Source organism: Stegostoma tigrinum, chromosome 12 (genome assembly GCF_030684315.1).
Source record: "Stegostoma tigrinum isolate sSteTig4 chromosome 12, sSteTig4.hap1, whole genome shotgun sequence".
In the NCBI taxonomy this organism is placed as follows: domain Eukaryota; kingdom Metazoa; phylum Chordata; class Chondrichthyes; order Orectolobiformes; family Stegostomatidae; genus Stegostoma; species Stegostoma tigrinum.
Window position 1 is genome coordinate 43,970,591 of NC_081365.1, and position 19,273 is coordinate 43,989,863.

General features: G+C 38.2%; 1 protein-coding gene across 2 annotated transcripts in view; it reads right to left on the bottom strand.

Annotated features, from left to right (window-relative positions):
• Window positions 1–19,273, bottom strand: part of usp9 (ubiquitin specific peptidase 9) — a 230,651-nt gene that overhangs the window by 17,050 nt on the left and 194,328 nt on the right. For both annotated transcript variants that reach the window (XM_048541510.2, XM_048541511.2), the window contains 6 exons: window positions 16,936–17,065; window positions 11,582–11,767; window positions 8,214–8,434; window positions 5,904–5,992; window positions 4,068–4,224; window positions 97–309 (listed from right to left, as the gene is read on the bottom strand). In XM_048541510.2, coding sequence (XP_048397467.1) covers window positions 97–309; window positions 4,068–4,224; window positions 5,904–5,992; window positions 8,214–8,434; window positions 11,582–11,767; window positions 16,936–17,065 — 996 coding nt within the window. The remainder of the gene's footprint in view (window positions 1–96; window positions 310–4,067; window positions 4,225–5,903; window positions 5,993–8,213; window positions 8,435–11,581; window positions 11,768–16,935; window positions 17,066–19,273) is intronic.

Genomic DNA, 19,273 nt, shown 5'->3' on the forward strand with positions numbered 1-19,273 from the left:
GAACAGGCAAGGTGAAACTGCACTTTTAACATATAGAACAGCACACTGCTATGGACAAGTTCAAATGTTCAAAGCAGAAATTTCTCAATTCCTTACCTCTTCTGGACATAGCTCACATGCTTTTGCAAGTGTCATCCTGGCACTGTGTGACCTCTCCAAGAAGTAACCATTTGATGTTTCATTGCTCTGTACAGGGGGTGACCAGTTGTTATAGGTATACTGTGGATTTCCAGGATACGGCCTACGTTCCAGCTCTTCTCCAAGCCACTCAACTGCCCAGGTCCATTTCCTTTTCAGATCCCCATTACTCTGCATGATCGTTAAAATAAAATTTACAATTAAAAATTTCTTTGATTTCCTACAAGTGACTCTCGGTTAAAACATGCTCCATTGGTCGTGAACCAAGCTCGTGCAAGCACCTTTTAGTACAAGCCCTTTCGATTAGATTTGGTAAAGAAATACAAGTGAGCTCTCTGTGAACAAAGCAGTACATCTCGAGCCAGTTAGTCAAAGAAAAGTTTAGTCCCTTGTCTACACAAGTTGCAGTTATTTCTTGAACAAGTGGTGTAACTGGTTACAGCTTGGGAGGGAAAAGTATGTCAGAGTTTCTAGACAACACAGCATATACATTCACCACTTAATGTTATACATAAGCATATCAATCAAGAATAGGAGTCACCTTTGGGCCATCAAGCTTGCTCTGCCATTTGCTCAGATCATGACTAATCAAATCATGCTGTCAACTCTTTTATCCTGCCTATTCCCTATTCATAAACTGATATTTTCCCTGCCACCATCAGTTCTGAGGAAGGGTCACTGGACCTGAAATGTTAACTCTGCTTTCTCCTTCACAGATGCTACCAGACCAGCTGAGCTTTTCCAGCAACTTTGTTTTTGTTCCCTATTTACAGCATCCGCAGTTCTTTGGGTTTTCAGAAAATATTTACCTTTATCTCAGTTTTAAATGAGAAGTTCTTCCTTGTTAAACCTATTCCCTTTTCTACACCCCGCACAAGATAAAATATATTTTCAGCATCCACCTCGGCAAATATTCTCAGGGCTCGTACGTTTCAACACGATCACCTACCATTCATCTAAACTTCAAGTGAATATGAACTCAACTATTCCTCTCCATTTTCATGATTCCCCCTCATCCCAGGAATTAGTCCAGTAAACCTAGTCTGAACAGTTTCTAATGCAGTTATGTCATTGCTTAAATAAAAGAGATCAAAACTACATACAGTACTGCAGACTAAAATGAGAAAGGAACTGCGGATACGGGAAATTAGAAACAAAAACAAAAAAGGCAGGAGAAACACAGGTAGTTTGGCAGCATCTGTACAGTGAAAACAGTTAATGTTTTTGGATCCTGTGATCCTGCTTCAGACCATCCTTGATGATCAGGACTTGGGGAGTAGTCTGTCTCTGCTTCTTAACTGAGATGACCAAAATAAAATACATCTGCTTCACGGTACTGTCTATTTTTAATTACTCATCTCCAATTTAATGCTTAAAATCATGGTAAATCTCTTGCTTAAATTCATCTTTACTGTTGTGCCAAACCTTATCCTCCTCAAAGCTGCTCAACAACCCCCGACTGAAAGAAAGCTTGAAATCTGGCTCTCCCACAAGAATAGGTTGGACAAGCCTGTCTCACTGTCAACTTTTTGCCTTCTGACTTAGCCTACCCATACTTCTTTGCACACTTGTGCCCTTTTCACAATTTACTCTTCTATCTTTTGCCTCAATAAATTCAAGCAACGTACACCAGGTCCCTTGATCTAACTCACCTATATAGGCAGTAAATAATTGAGGTAACAACACTGAACCCAGTGTGTCTCTACTCAGCGCACCTGCAAATCCAAAATTAACCCATTTACATGTACTGTTTCCTACTATTCATCAATTCTCTATATTAGCACACTGTACGTTATGACACGTATTCTTGGTTTGTGCAGCAACCAATACTATGGCACCTTATCAAATGCCTTTTTTAAATCCAAGTACATCATATGTATTGATTTTCCTTCATCCATATTGTTACTTCTGCAAACAACTCCAATAAATTAAATGAGCTTTACTTTCCTTTCTGAAAACATGTTGATTTTGCCAGATTACAGTGAGAATTTGAGTGCCCTGCTGCAACTTCCTCAATGACCGATTTCAGCATTTTATGGCAACTGCTAGGCTAACTGACCCCTGTAGTTTTACGCTTTGTCTCCCTCATTTCTTGAATAGAAATCACTCAAAATTTCCCGAACTGATGTGAATCTAAGACATTTTGGAAAATTAAAACATATACACTGACCTTCTCCTTTTCAAGACCCTAGGATGACACCCAGCAGGGAAAAGGTACTTGTCAGCCTTTGGTTCTATCAATTTTCTCAGTACCTTTTCCCTGGACCGTAGTTGTTTTAAGTACCTCACTGTAATCCACCTTTCACTTCTTGATATGTCATTTTGTGGGTGTGTCATTGTGTCATTTACAGTGAACACTGACAATGAAACTTTTCTAACACACTTAAAAGCAGTCTAGGCTTTAGTGCAGCAGCCATTCATGTCAAAGATTAACTATCCTCCAATATCAGAAAGGCCTGTAAATATTAAATATGGGATAGGATGAGGCTTTGTTACAATCTACTTGAGAATGAATGAGGTTGGAACTACTTACATGCAAATAATGGACACTGGTAAAGAACCACCGCATTTCCAGAAATCTTAGAAACTGATGTCTTTTAAATTTATCCACAGGATGAAGGTCACTAGCTTGGCTAGCATTTACTACCTCACCCAGAGGGCAGTTAAGAATCAACCACATTGCTGTGGTTCTGGAGTCACATGGAGGCCTAACAGGTAATGATGGCAATTTTCTTTGCTTAAGGACATCAGAGGGAATGAGATTTTCTGACAAGCAGCAATAGAGTCATGATCATCATTAAACCCTTAATTTCAGACTGTTACTGAATCTAAATTCCAACATCTGCTGTGGCGAGATTCAAACCTAAGACCCAAAAACATGGCCTAGGGATTAACAGATAATATCACGAGGTTATGAACTCCCCGCCAAATTTCTACAGGAGTTTTAGAATGTATAAATGGGACACAAGGTGCACACTGGAAAAGGTTCTTGACGATAAGTTTTAAAACAATTCATTGTTGCAATTTAAAATATGTCTTGTTCTAATGCTATGAAGGAAAGTTCTTTGCAAAAAAAAGTCTTCAGCAATGTGATTGCAACTTAAAGTGAAGGGAAAGAAGTGAGCATCTTGTGAAATCAGTTTCTTAATGTTGTGCTTATTTTGTGAGAGAATGATAATCTCATTTTAAATGTCTTCTTCCAAAGTATTTTTCTAGACAGTCACTCTGGTGGCATAAACTATGTTTGCAGCATTCATTCTGTGATAATTTAGCTGAAATCAGACATGTGCATAACTAGAAATATTTTCTGTAATTGATGTATACTCAAAAATCAGTTTCAGTGCAGCTCTTATGTTAGTTAGATGCAAGGGCTCCCTGTTACTTTTAATGCAACTGCTCAGAGATGTTCTCCACAAAGTCACAGCAGTGATCCAAGTTGTTGTTCGGCTTTGCACTCAAAGACAACTGAGACCTCAAGAAAAAAAATTATGGTGACATCCATTTCATTTTTTCAAAGTATCCTCAGGCACCTACTATCCTCTGGTAGTGTAATACACTCAAACTAATCTAGGTAATCTTCTCCATTTAGAACCTCAGGCTTAATAAACATCAACGTCCAAAACTTAAGTGTCCAAGAGGAGACTGATTCAGAGCCCAGAAATTCGGAATCTGACAATTTCAGATTAAGTCCCTTTGGAAAATCCAATGAGTTTGCACAGTCATGAGGAACCAACACCTCATCTTATTAACCTTTTAACAAATAGGATTTTCACTTTCACAAACAATTCTGCAATTCACACATGGGGCTCAAAGAGCTGCAGGAGGCAACATGACAAAGCAAGGCAAAATTGAACTAGAAAATCTGAGTAAACCTCTCCAGAAAGTTTCTGTGGTTACTCCTTGCTTCATATTTAATAAAAAAAAATTACCTGAAGAATCTGGTAGGCTACAGGACATGAGCTGAAGAGGGCAACCATGCATTTAATACACTGGTATGCTCTCTTCTGGTAGTGGTTTTTAGAACGTTGGATGGTGTCAAACAGTCCATCTCTGTCATCAGGAATCCCTTTTAGTGCATTATGAATCCTACAGGAAAAGATACATTTGCAAATATGTTAGAGGCACCCAAAACATAGTTTTTGATGCTTTACCAATTTATTTCAGTTCCTTTTCTTTAGCTAAACAGATAGGGACATAATTTGTTCCAAGGCTTGCAGCAACCACACTATATTAATGCTAAGAGATGCAGTGGAGCACTGAAGTTCATTTCTTGTGTGCATCTACTCCCCCCACCAAGGAGGGGGGCTTCTATAAAATCCATGCCTCCAGAGACAGCCCAAGATCCAAACTGTACTTCATGACTAATTATAATGCAAATGTTGAATCAACTACCTTATGGCACGATACAAGTACTGAACTAAATTGCTACACACAATTCAACAACTGACAACAGGAATGACTGTAGTTGAATGTACAAAAAAATGAATGTACAACTTGATAGGTGGTGTTTCCCAATACCTCAGAGCCTATTCACATGTTTTATATTTATGGTCTCTTGTTCTTGGCTTACGTATCACATCTACATTATCCATGCCTCCCAGAGAGAAGATCGCTTTCAGTCTTCTCTCTAATTTACAATCTTGGATCCCTATCACTTCCTTCCAAACCACGTACAACAGCCAGTATGGTGCCTAAACTGAACACATTTCAAGTTTAGCTTCAGCAACAAACCCCACAACATTCAAACTTAGTTCAATTTGTTAAGAGCCCTTGAGTTTGATTCAAGACAATGGGCCTTATGAATTGGTGTGTTGACTTTTTTAGAAATGCATCATAATATGGATAACCACTGCATAGATAATTGTGTTTTTTTTTGGAAAACCAAATCCCCAAAGGATTGAAGTAAACTTGAAACTGACTTTTTTTTAGGTAAACAAAAATTTAAATCAAACTGTTATACCTCTTACTGTTAAAGCAATATCTGCAGCAAATGCTATCTATAGCTGCCAATTCAACGTGAACAATCTACTTATAAGTAGTAAATTGATAACAAAAGGGTTAGTACAGGGGTTTCAGCAGTATAATGGTCAGTAAAAATAATTGCTTCCTAAATAAACACTGGACATAATCATTTGAAGTTCATAGCACTTTGAGAATCTGAATGAGTGAGGTGCATCTTAGTCTTCTGCTTAAGTACAAATCAATTCATAGTGCTCTCCAAAGATTCACTTAATAATGGTAGTCTACACAAGGTACTGAACTAAAAGATCCCTATTCTGTGAAGAATTAGCTGAGCCTGTTTCGCATTAGACATTCTAATAATCACTATCCCTGGGTTAGGAAGGAGAAAACTAAAATGAAGTAGAATTCAAACACCTGATCATTCTTCAAACGATCTGCATGGTCCAAGTACATGCGCTTTATACAATGTCAAGATTAGAATTTGGCAAAGGCTGTTCAGTTCCATGGTCAAAAAGCTCAATAAAGGTTTGCACATGAAGAGCATATTTGTGTGTTTGAACGACCGGGACTGACTACTTCCACAACTATGCCCTCATCATTACCTAATGCCTTTGTCAGTGGTGGGTTGCAAAGTTGGGAGCAAAAGAGAAAGAAATAAGTTAAAAAGCTTTTAGAAAGCTATTGCATACTCAACTGCAACTGTTACTTTCCCAGTCCACAAAATCTAAATGTACTTCATAACAATTTCACACAACGTGACTGAAGAATATTTCAGTGTCATTTACACTCAATGGGACACTCACCTGTGGGTTTGCCAAGAGTCTTCTATAAGCAAGATTTGTAGAAGAAGATCTAAGTAGGGCCTAAGCTCATAGGTATAAGAATATGCCACCTAGGAACAAAAATGTTACGTGTGAAATGTGGAATGTTTGTTGCAACAAATGCAGCACATAAACCTCAACATTAAAGATAACTCTTTTAAAATATCCTTTCAACTTATATGTTTAAAACTTGTGAAATTCTGTGTAAAATACAAAATTAGTGACCATCATACTCAGTTTCACAAAAGCAGGGGCTACATGTAAATATTAGTTCTACTTCTGTTCAGTACACAAACTTTATAACTTAAAACTCTGAAATACAGTCAGAATACTCTATGGGCATATATACACAAAGAATCACAAAACTTTATACAGAAAGAATATGAATTAATTTCAAGAGGAACAGAAATGTTAAGTCAAACTTGTGTGTAACTTGGGCAAAGCTGTATCCGAAACTGGACATCAAGGAATAGGATGAAGTATGAAAAAAAACTTTGTAAAAATGATAACAGGACCCAAGAAAGTTTGAACTGGCGAGGGCTCTTCTGTTGTCAAAAAGCAATGGTTGAAAGAACATTGACACAGGTTTTTAACATTACGAAGGATAACTACTGTTCAATGTAATACACATTGAGCAAAACCATGAACTTCCACAAAGTTTAAAAAAGGAAAAAATGCTTTGAATGTTTCCACAGAATATTCATGTTCAAGTTGAATCACTTTTATCTTATGGCCAATCATGTAGAAGCATAATCAGGTGGTTAAGTGATTTTAATGAAAACATTACGTGCTTTATCTCTCGAAGGTTCAGTTTGCAAATTTAATATTCAACGAAGTATTACAAACTTTAAATCTCCCTCAGGCATTCTGCTTAGAAGGTGCAATGACTAAAACAGTATAGATCTTCAATTCAGAGGCATACTTACTATATTAACTCCACAATTATTCAACAGGAATGTAGAAACATGCCTTGAGATTTGAACTATATATTGCAACTTTTGCACATGGCCTCAAGAATAGTTTATCAAACTTTCTGGAGATGGACTGAAGACTGATATATGAATGCAGAATGAAGGCCGAAACACATTTGTCTTTTAATACTTATTCTACTTCACTTCTAAAAATCGAAGAAACATTAACTCATGCATGTTTCCTGCACATGGAGGCAGATGTCTCGCTTTCAGCAATATCTTTGCTGTTAACCACTGCCCTATGTGAAAATATATCACCTGCACATAGCCTTTAGTTCCAGGTTTCTCTCCTTGGCATCCCAATCCACTTCTCAGTCACCCTTAACGCCCTACTCCCTTTCCTAAGGTACCTTTCCACACAAATAGAGGAAATGATTTATCTTGTCTTTATCCCTTTTCCATCAAGGACCCAAAAACACCTCTTAGTTGAAACAGCAATTAAGGATGATTCTTTTAAATTAGAATGCTATTTTGCATTGTTCACAATGCCCTTTTACACTAGGGAGGCCAGAGTTAGTGAATGCTTTGTATTTCGTTGACAAGACCTTGTACATTGATTTTATTATCCTCTGCAACTTTGCAGTATTCTAATGAAGTGCAACACAAACTTCCTGCCCCCATTTTGTTACATTCAACTTGGCTGGCTGGTTTCTTGCCATTCATAATTCTCTTGATACATCATCTACTTCTTTAATTTCTCCATGACCACTCCCTTTTGCCTTGCAACGTGACATACTGACACTTGCCCTACAACCTATCACAGACTTTGCCATTTTAGGATTTTTTTGTTTCCAGTTTCAATCCAAGGTCACAAACACAAAAAATTAAATCTGTTTCTCTTTTCCACAAAGATGACCAGGCCTGAGGATTTCCAACATTTTGTTTCTCATTAACAATTTGGGACTAGGTCAGATTTGGATGTCTGGTCAATGTGGATGAGTTGTCCCAAAGGGTCTGTTTCTGTGCTGTATGACTCTATAACTGGATTTACACAAAAAAATTGGCAAAGAAGTCAGAAGCAACAAGTAATTTTTGCATATTTTGAAAAATTTCAGTGAATGCAAAACATACTTTTCATCCATGCATAAACCCTATTCTTGTATTTCCAAACATGAACATTGCCATTCCCGATTCTAATTCAAGGCTGTGGATCCAAAATATAAACACCTTTCATCCACGGTCTGATCTGTTGAATCTCTAGTATATTCTCATTTCACATTTTCACTAAGTGCAAAATTGCACAATTCCTTTCTTCGCAGAACTTGCTAATCAAGGTCCTCTTTCTCCCCACCAATCTGCAATACCCAAAAAATTTCCACACCTGCCAGAGGAGTTCACTAAGCACAGTGGAAGAGAACTGTGGATTTTCCCAGCAACAGAAGCGAAGCAATTTGATGGTTTCTTCAGAATTGCTGCAGTCTTCAATAATCTTTTTCACATAACTAGTTCGTACAAACAGGATGTCTGCAACACTCTGCTGGATAGTCATTATAGGTTGGGACAAGTTAGGATCACCATAGGGATTTGATAAAGGTGGATTTCCTAAGAAAGAAAGAAAGAAGATTGTTCTATTACTTGGCTATCTTTAAATATTTAAAACAACTGAAAAGAATAATTAACTGGTTAGCTTCAAATGTGACCAATATTGGCTGGGGCAATTTATCGCTTATTTTCCAAGTATGCCGAGCTTTCGAGAACGTAACTAGAACAGATGAGAAAGAACCTGCTCGGTGTGGATGGATTTTCACAAAACTTTTGATAAAATCCCACATAAGATGTTAATGTGGAAAATCAAAGCATGTGGGACTCCAAGTAATACACTGGCATGGATTCAGAATTGGTGAGTAGATAGGAAACCGAATAGGAAAAAAAAAAGAGTAGCAGGTTGTGACTGGTGGGAAATCAAATGGATCAGTGCATGGACCCAATTCACAATATAGCAATTAACAATTTGGATGAGGAAATGAAATACACAGTATTTCCAAGTTATCTGACAACATACAACTAAGCGGGATTGAGAATGCTGAGGAGAATGATAAGATCCTTCAAGGGTGTCCTTGTATAACAGACATTGTAAGCAAGCACGCAGTCTGGGGGAGGAAATGGTGAGGAAGGCAAATGGTATGTTGGTCTTCATTGCTGAATGGTTTGAACACAGGAGCAAGCAAGTTTTAGGAGCTGCACAGGGCTTTGGTAAGACCAAACTTAAGAGTATTGTGCGCCATTTTGGTCTCCTCACCCAAGGAAATGAATTCCTAACGTAGACAGAGTGCAGCAGGTTTATAGTTGGAGGAGGATTGGGTTATTTGGGTCTCTATTCCCTCAAGTTGACAAGAATGAGGGGAGATCTCAAAACAAGGATTTTGCAGGGCTAGACATACTGAATGCAGAGATGATGTTTCCCCTGGCTGAAGGTCCAAAATAATGGGTCACAGGCTCAGGAAATGAGGATAGGTCATTTTGATGGAGACAAAGAAATTTCTTCACTCAGTAGTGGTGAACCTGTGAAAATCTCTACTACAAAAAAAACCACGAAGGGCAAACCACAGAATATATTTAAGAAATAAACAGATTTCTATAGGCTAAATGTGTTAATAGGCTTCGGGAGAAAGTGTCAGTATGGCAATGAGGTAGGAAGTCAACAATGGCCATGCTAAATGGCAGAGTGAGCTCAATGGGTCAAATGACCTACTTGTGCTCCTGTTTTCCACATTTTCCAATTTCCTTCAAAACAAAGGTCTGGATGAATGGTGGGTGCAGAGTACGTGATATTACTAGTTTTCCACGCCCAGCTAAAAAATAGATTTTTCCAATAGCAATTTATGTTCATTGCAACACAGTTGGGATTTCGCACATCAAGTAGTATTTATGATTAAAATCAACAAAAACCACTAACAACAATCTCCATTTAGCAAGTTATCAAGTTTTGTGAACTGATTAATAGTCCATAGATGTTCATCTGTATTACAAGTCAAACCAAAATATTTTAAACTTACATTAACTTGCTCTTAAAAGTACATAATCAGAATACGATCAAAATATTATTTAAGTAGGCATGGTGGGTTGCTAAATTACTTAACAAACAAGACTTCAAATTCCACTTATTCTGTCACTGTTAATGTTCCTAGGCCAGAACAAATTTAATGTTATGATCTGGCTGGGAACCAGTATCTTTTTTAAAGGAAGCAAAGCAAGAGATCCAGAGTCTTGGTAAGAGAAAAAAAAATCCACAGTATTTCAAATTTCTAAACAGACATTACCCTTGGCTATAAAATGTTAATACAGTAATATAATATTTAATACATGCCCATCTGGTATTTTAACACCCAGAATTGAAATGGTAAATATAGTTAACAGGTGTGATCAAGGATCCTACAGTGCACATCAAATAGCAAATATCAAGGCACATTACTAGATTTTTCAGCAATTCCTCACAGACATTAATAACATGACGGGTTAAAAAATCTCACTGAACAAAGAATCACAATCCATCTTCACTTTTGTTGATCTGGCCTTGAAACTCCTTCTCAATAACTTCTCAGTCATAGACATCCTCAAGGGTTGCTATTGTTCTGGTTAGTCACTCTCCTTTCCTGTGTAAATGCTCTACTGGACTTGAGGAACTTTGCTCTTCAACTCACTCACTGGCACAACTCCAACTTGACACTCTGCTGGCTTTGCCCACCATTTTTCTTTTCTGAACTTCAACCTAGCTCAGTTGCATCCAGCAAATGCTGTTTGTGGCATTTTCAACACATATTCTTAGCTGTACTGAACTATTAATGGCTTTCTCCAGAGACTTGTCTCCAATATATAACTGACTCCTCACTCCTAGAGCCCTGATTTAACTTGCAATTGTTCAGACACATCCAACTCCTCCAGCGGCTTCTTGTCATCCCAAAGGAGAATGCATGTTCCTTGAACTTCACATGGATTGCACCTTCTCTTGAAGCACATCTTTATTGGATGTGGACATAATTGCCCAGACAGCAGTTAAAAGCCAACTCCACACAAAGACTAGAAGGGAAAGGATGGCATATTTCCAACCTTGAAAGGGCATTAGTGAACCAGAAGGGATTTTGACGACTAATGTCATTGGTTACAGAGTCATATAATTAGGCAAGATGTTTTGAAAACTTAATTCACATTTCACAATATGCACAGTGGGATTCAAACCAATGCCCCAGAACATTAGGTGGACCTCTACATTACTCAACTAGTGAAATCACCAGTATGCCACTGCCTCCATATCCCTTACACTCACTGGCCTTTGTAACTGCCTGTAAACTTTAAAGTACTCTCCAGTGACCCTTAGATCATCATGTAAATACTGAAAACCTATAGATAGCCACCATTCTGATTTCTAAGAAAAACTGCATGCAACCCTTAGGCCTGAAAGTGCCTTGAATGAGATTCACACGAGAATGTTTGCTTTTGCCGCACAAACAGGTGTTTACAAAAAAGCAAGATTCAGTCACACAGAACCCCAATGTGACGCACATCTCTCACATTTGATTAATTAATATAGCAGGTGACAAATACAATTCTTGAACAATTTTAACACACAAAATGCAGACCAAATATGCACCTCACAACTGGTATATTCCTTTTCTTTCTACAAAGATCAAAGTTAACATTCACTCCCCTTCACTCATGAAGCTTTGCGTTCTAAAAATCTAACTTGCTTACCATTAATTGAAGACTGCATGCGTGATGATACATCACAGCAACGAACCAACTGTGACACCACAGCATAAAGTTTGCCCAGTTCTGCATATTGGTACTTAATAGGTGGTCCAGGGCCTTCATCCAAAGCTACAAGCATAAAAGTTGCAGGCACATTCAGTTTTAATAACTGTGTCTTCTCAGCCACACCTAGGAAAGAGAAGTTGAGGAAAAAATTACAACTCAAAAACATTAAATCTGTATCATAAAACAATTTGTGACTATATCTGTGCTAGAAACCAAAATAACAACTTTTGCCAATTATACCTGAATGGGTGTAATTACCAACAAGATTTCATTTATTGTGGCTTTTACTTAAACACAAACCAGAACCAATGTAAACTGCTCATCTTTCTTTAATGGGGGAATTTTTTTTTAAGAATGTGTCCCTAGTTCTAGTCTGTCAAACAAAAGTTAACATCTTTTCACGGAACATAGAAAATAGAAACAGGAGGAAGTAATTCGTCCATTCAGCCTGCTCCACCTTTCCATCAGGCCAAAGCTGATCATCTACCTCAACATCATCCACACTAGCCCATATCTCTCAACAGTTAAAATGTGAGGCTCCATTCACCCTGTCTAGTGCCCTCAGGATCATCTGTGTTTTGATAATATCTTGTTCTACTAAAAATCTAACATACACAGACCCAACCCATTCACGCAATCCTCTTCAGAGCCCCTTTGACAAGAATCAAGTAAACATCTGGACTTCTCATGCAATGATTTCTCCTGTTAAATAAGGCAATCAAAAAACTGTACATAGTATTCCAGATACTGCAGCAAAACATCCCTACTTGTCATTCCCCTTGCAAGAAATAATATTCTAGTTGCTTCTCTCATACCTTGCTTAAACATCATGCTAACTTGTTTGAATTCACTTGACACTGAGATCCCCTATATTGCAATTCAGCTTGAAATATTATGTTGCTTTTCTATTCTTACTTGATGTGCCAACTTTTTGCCCATTCAAAACGTAATCTCTTTATTATATGCCCTTCACTACCTATTTTTCAAACAATCTTTAGGTCATACAAAAATGCATCAACCATTTGTTTCCTACATCTAATTTACTGATATACATTGTCATTCAAGTAATAGATAAATGACCCAGCAAGAGTCTATTTGTATAAGATTCCTAATCACTCATTCAGCTTAAAATTGGGCAAGAATACAACTGGTGAAAATGGCAGAGATAAACGGTGGGTACAGATAGTAGTTCAGTCAAAAATATTTTACATCTGAAAAGGCTCTCAACTCAAATGTTTGAGAGTTAACACATTGGAAAGTGCGGCATCTAGAGCTGACCACACTATTTTAAAGAAGATTGGTAGAGCACCTGGAATATTTGTCACTGCCTTATTTTTAATATCTTTTGCATATTTTATTCCACCTGCTGTCTAGTTTTTAATGATGCAAGTACAAAAATCACTAAATCTGTAATTCATTTATACCTATCTTTACCAGAAGCATAGTATTTTACATATGGTGAAATTATACTTGTCTTTGTTCCACTTAATCTTGAGCCATGCCATTTATAATTTTCTGTTACAAAGTCAGAGAGAGTCAAAGCATGGAAGGCATAGAATCCAGAGTGTGTGGAAGCAGGCCATTCAGCCCATTGAGTGCACACCACCCCTCCAAAGGGCATCCCTCCCAGACCCAATAGGCAATTTAGCATGGCCAATCCATCTAACCCTCACATCACTGGATTGTGGGAAAAAACCAGAGCACCTGGAGGAAACACACAGACATGGGGAGAACTTGCAAACTCCACAGAGTCAGTTGTCCGAGGCTGGCAGACAGTTCAGTCCGGTTCTTCCAAACCGACCAGGTTTCCCAAACTAAACTCGTCCCAATTGCCTGTGTTTGGCCCACATCCCTCTAAATCTTCTCTATTCATGCACCTTTCCAAATGTCTTTTAAATGCATAACTGAAACTGCATCTACCATTCCTCTGGCAATTCATTCCACATAGAAACCACTGCGAAACAAAAAGTTGCCCGTCATCTCTTTTTCAAATCTTTCTCCCCTCTCGCCCTAAAAACTACGCCCCCTAGAGAAAAGATCTTTGCTATTCTTCTTCCTATGTCTCTCATGATTCCATAAACTTGCGCAAGGTCACCCGCTCCAGTAAAAAATGTCCCAGCCTACTTAGCCTCTCCTTATAGCTCAAACTCTCCAGTCCAGGTAACAACCCTTTAAAATATTTTCGGCACTCTTTCCAATTTATATATCCTTCGTATCGCAGGAATTTGAAATGTTCTTGAAATTTTAATGCTTATCTTCTTATTGTGATCTAAAATATTTTAGACCAACAGATTATCATGACGACCATGGTCTTGGGTACACAGATTATAATTTGGAAGATTGCAAGTACCACAAAAATTTAAAAATGCAACAAATAGGAAGGTACAAGCAGATAAGTGATTCAGTGAGGTATACAACACTAGAGGGGATTGACAACGTAAATGTCAAAAAATGTTCTAAATTGTCTCACATGAAGAAACAAGAGTTCATAGTTTTAGGATGACAGATTTAAAACAGATGAGGAGAAATTACTTCTGAAAGGGCTAAAAATTTGTGGTATTCACTATCCCAGAGTGCAGTGGATACTGGGGCATTGAGTAAATTTGAGGAGGAGATAGACAGGTTTTTAGTTAGTAACTTTATTTAGAATGGTTATGGAGTGTGGGCAACAAAGTGGAGCAGAGGTCAAGAATGAGACCAGTCATGATTGTATCAAAGAGTGGAGCAGGCCTAAGGAGCTGAATTGCTCTTGGCTCATGTTTTTAAGAATTCAAACGGCAGTCAAAATTTAACAGAAAGGAGGATGGAGTGAGTTTGGGAGGAAGAATGAGGTGAGGTAAAATAAACAAGTGGCATAATTTTAAAAAGGGTGGTGGAAGAGAGATATGAAGGCATGTATGCTCAGACTTGGAAGATGCAAGAAGGCAGGACAAGTTGAGGAGGCTGTTTTTAAAAAAGAAAATGGAATCCTGGGCTTTATTAACAGGTGTAGAATGTAAACGCAAGGAAGCTGTGCAAAACCTTTATTAAGTGCTAGTCAAGTCCCTAAAGTTGTGAGGCCAACTTTGAACGGCACTCTTCTGGGACTAGTAGTGAAGGAATTCAATTACCAGGAAGAATGATGGGGATGAGACACTGGAGAAACTGCGGTGATATTTTCAAAATAGTGTCTTCAGATTGATCCTCAAGCATAGGCAGTTGAAATCTCTGGTTTGACATACCAAGAACAAGTGCTAGAGAAGTGTGGGAATTTCATATAAATTCCATCAATTTTAAAAACATTCCCACATCCAGCATTTGTTGCAGGACACTTGGACAAACCACTGAGATATTAGCATTTGAAAATACATTGATTTTAACGATTTGAAGTGCCAACATCAACACTGCGTGCACCCAGGTCAGAATTTTACCATTTCTCACACCAGTTAAGTAATCCCTCACAGCCATCAAATTAGAACACCGGTCTGAAATTTGGTTTTGCACTGATGTCCAGCAGAGAATGAGCAGCCTAAATATATTCCTCACAGGACTGTTACAGTCATTGCGTCAAATAAACTATTAATGTACAAGCTTATTGTAGCAGTCATCCACTTTCAATTTTGTATAATCACTGCAACTTTAATTAAGCACTAGAAGCAAGTGAAAAGATTTGAAGAAAAACACTGTGTCTACCCTGGGTCTCAGTTCCACAACACCCACCCGTTCCCTCAGTCCCAAACCCCAACACTTGCTCTCATAGCTCCACAATCTACCAAGAAAGGAATTCAACTGCAAACTCAGTTCAGTCCATTGCATCTTTAGTGCCAGCATCATAGCTCTGTTGCTTCGTGTCATCACTCTTGTACCAACATCCATGGTAAATAACTCAAATTTGTATTTCTTCATATAAAAATTCCCAATTACATTTGCATGAATTGCTGATAGGGAGAAAAAGAAATAGGGCAAAGAGAAAGAATTGTCACAAGTACTAACAAGATAACATTTTCAAAATACCAACAGGGCAGAGGACATTTTCTCAGAATTAAGCAGAGCCAATTTAAGACAGAGAAGGAATTTCTTCTCTCAGACAGCTGTCTCTCTTTGGAACTCCTTGCCAAGAGCATTGTGGGAGTAGAGTCTTTGTGCATATTTGTGGACGAAAGAGAGATTTTTGATCAGTAGGGGAAATCAAGGGTTATGGGGAAAACTCAGGAAAGTGGACCTGAGTCATGTTGGATGAACCATGACCCTACTGAATGGCGTAGGAGGCTGGAGGAGGCAAATAAACTACCTAGCTCCCATCACAGTCTTATTTGTAAGTTATACCTTCACAAGCTTGCCAACTTTGAATGGAAGATAACAGTGTGGGGCTGGATGAACACAGCAGGCCAAACAGCATCTTAGGAGCACAAAAGCTGACATTTCGGGCCTAGACCCTTTCTGATGAAGGGTCAAGACGTGAAATGTCAGCTTTTGTGCTCCTAAGATGCTGTTTGGCCTGCTGTGTTCATCCAGCCCCACACTTTGTTATCTTGGATTCTCCAGCATCTGCAGTGCCCATTATCTCTGATCACAACTTTGAATGGATCCATTCCTGAAGATCCAAAGCTCCTAACTGCTACCTAAAATGCGTATCCTCTTGAACAAACTCTTCAAATTGCTGCATCAGACTACTCATTGAAAAGACAATGCAGTCAAGTCATAATTTTTAGGCACGCACAAGTCTACACCAATTATGCATCACTGCGAACATTCAGCAAGCTGCTAGGTCTTTCACAGACACACTCCAACCAAAATTTGGAAAGGGCGGTGTCAGACACAATGAAAAATAAAAACACATCAGTTCATCATGAATATCAACCTGACCCAAAGGCAACAGATGATCCATAATGACAGAAGTTGCTTTATATCATAAATTCCGGAATAGTGGTATTTAAAATAAAAAACACTATCCCATGGTCACCACTTCTCAGATTGTTTTCATGATTCTCTTTATTATTGTCTGGGTTTGTGCTGATATTCTGACAAAGATGGTTGTGAATAGAAATTCAGTCATAACTTCAAAAAAGCTCAAAAGGGAGTTTACAAATGTTTTCTTCATTTCGTTTAAACTGAAAGTTACTGTTGGAATAGAAGAGCAGGGAGACTTTGTGTAACAAAAATGATTGCAGTTTACAGCAAACTTTCAAAAGATAGTACACAACTCTGCACATCGGAATAAAGATTCAATGCTTTGTATTCAAATGGAAGATGTTTTCATGGTTACACTGCAAAAACAAATTACAAAGTGCAGCCTTCAATGATGTCCTTACCCAAATTGGCATACATAACAAACAGGTTGAAGTACTGTGTCAAGTGCCGTCCGTGTTCAGAAACTTCTCGTCGGAGTAGGTTCAGAACAGCTCTGAGAAGATGATCGCTGAGACTTAAATTATCGAAAGCCTGTTCAGCACAAATTGTTTTGAAACAACAAATCAGTCAAAATCACAACAACTCAAAAATTTTGCACTGATTAAACACTTTTTAAAAAAGATGTTTCTTGTTTCTTCTCCAAGCAGCAACTTTTTGCTGCAACATGATTCACCTTACCCAAACGGTCATTGTTAATCTGAGAGTTTCAACAATCTATTTGGACAAATTATGCACCAGGCACACCAGTCTTATACTTTCAAACTGAACATCTTGCATGACAAAGTCTGATCAGTAGTAAATTGATTAAAGTTCCTCTAAGAACATTCATTATGATACTGTTCCTTAAAAAAAAAGTACTTCAGATACACAGTTCTGTCAACTGAAGAGAAGAAGAAACTGATTAATGGAAAACTGATTTGTATATAGAGGACTTGTATAACCTAGATGAATGTGCAGTCACATGGTAGATGAAATTTACTGTAGGTCAATCTCAGAAGGCTCAAATTATCCTGCCAAAAACATCTGACCTTTTACATGCAGACTATGAATGAAAACCACAGGTGTTATGAAGAAGGTTTATGCTTTACTCCACAGTCTTCAGTTTTGAAGGAGTGCAGAAAATGCACTTATTTTAAGTTTTGCGCAAACATTTGTGAAGGAGTGGTTTTCTTAGAAGTCACTGAAAGTTTGCTGTGGGCAATGGAGTTTTGTTTTTGGAAACAAGGACACGGATTCTAAGCCACCATGCAAGATAAGACTGGAATTAAAATCTGGCCTGAAGGCAACCAGGTAGTCAATTGCTGCAAAAACGCCTCTGGTACACCGCTGTCCTTCAGGGCAAGAAATGTACCATCCTTACCTGGTGACCCCGTGTGACTGACTGACAATAAATGCTGGCTTAATTAGATATGCCCAAATCCAATGCATGATTTTCAGAGTAGAATCATAGAATCCCAACAGCGTGTAAACAGGCCCTCCAGCTGAAGAGCATCCCACCCTGACCCATCCTCCAAAAACCCACCTAATCTACACATCCCTGAACGCTATGGCAATTTAGCATACCCAATCCACCTAGCCTACACATCTTTGGACAGTGGGAGGAAACTCATGCAGACACAAGGAGAATGTGCAAACCCCACACAGACAGTTGCTCAAGCGTGGAACTGAACACTGGTTCCTGGCGCTGCGAGGTAGCAATGCTAACCATGGAGTCATGTTAACTGGTGATAACTGTGTGCTTTTCTGTTAGACTCCTGCTAGAATAATTATGAACACTGAACAGCTCGGGCAGGCACTTGTTTTACATGATTTAGTTGGAAGTAAGTTGGATAAAATCAAACTCAGGTAAAAGCAAAGCTATTAAGTACAAGTTGAGATGGAGAAAAGCTTTTGAAGCACAAGTGTAAAGCTTGGTAATAACAAGCTTCCCAGCTGGTGTCTCATTTCTGAAAATAAGGTCCTTTTATTGAATTCAGTGTGGAACCCATTTGACGTTTTGATAAACAGGGACTGAAGAAGCATCAAGCTTGCACTTCCTCAGCAAGCTGCGTCTCTGACACTTGTTTTATTAGACTCTTTCTTCCCGCCCAAGAATAATTCATCAGTTGAAGTGCTTTTCTCCCCCATAAAAAGGCAATGCCAGAAATCTGTTCTTTCCCTTTGTCTGAAGAATGTGGGTATTTGCAGGTTCAGAATATTTAAAGGAAGAAACTTTAATAATTTTTATATTACTGACTGCATGTATTAACCAATTATTGCATCATTAAGATTTTGGACAATATATCAACAACTGCCCATGAAAAAAATCTGGTTGATAGGTCTTGATTTATACAGCACCTTGGAAAAAGTTGCTTTTGAGCAGTGACCATTGATATAACTGTCCTCAAACAACATAGCACTCTTTGTTTGTAAAGGAAAAATGGGGCCTCACAATGGGATGCCTGATGAGGACATTGTTTGAATAAAAGTGGGGCATAAATAAATGGAAAAAGGATAAAATGAAATACACCAAGTTTCTTGTGCATTGCTGTATTAATGTGGCTCTGACAACATTACTTATATTTTTCCAGAGAAGAAAGCAAACCAAATGGTTTGTGAAGTATAGCCAATGGGCTAAGACAAGAAGGGAAGAAGCTGCTTGAACAGGAAGAAATGGAAATTTAAAAAGCTGAATGAGAAGAACTCCAGACAGAAGAAAAAGCACAGAAGGAACATTTCAAGCATGAGAAAACAAAAGAT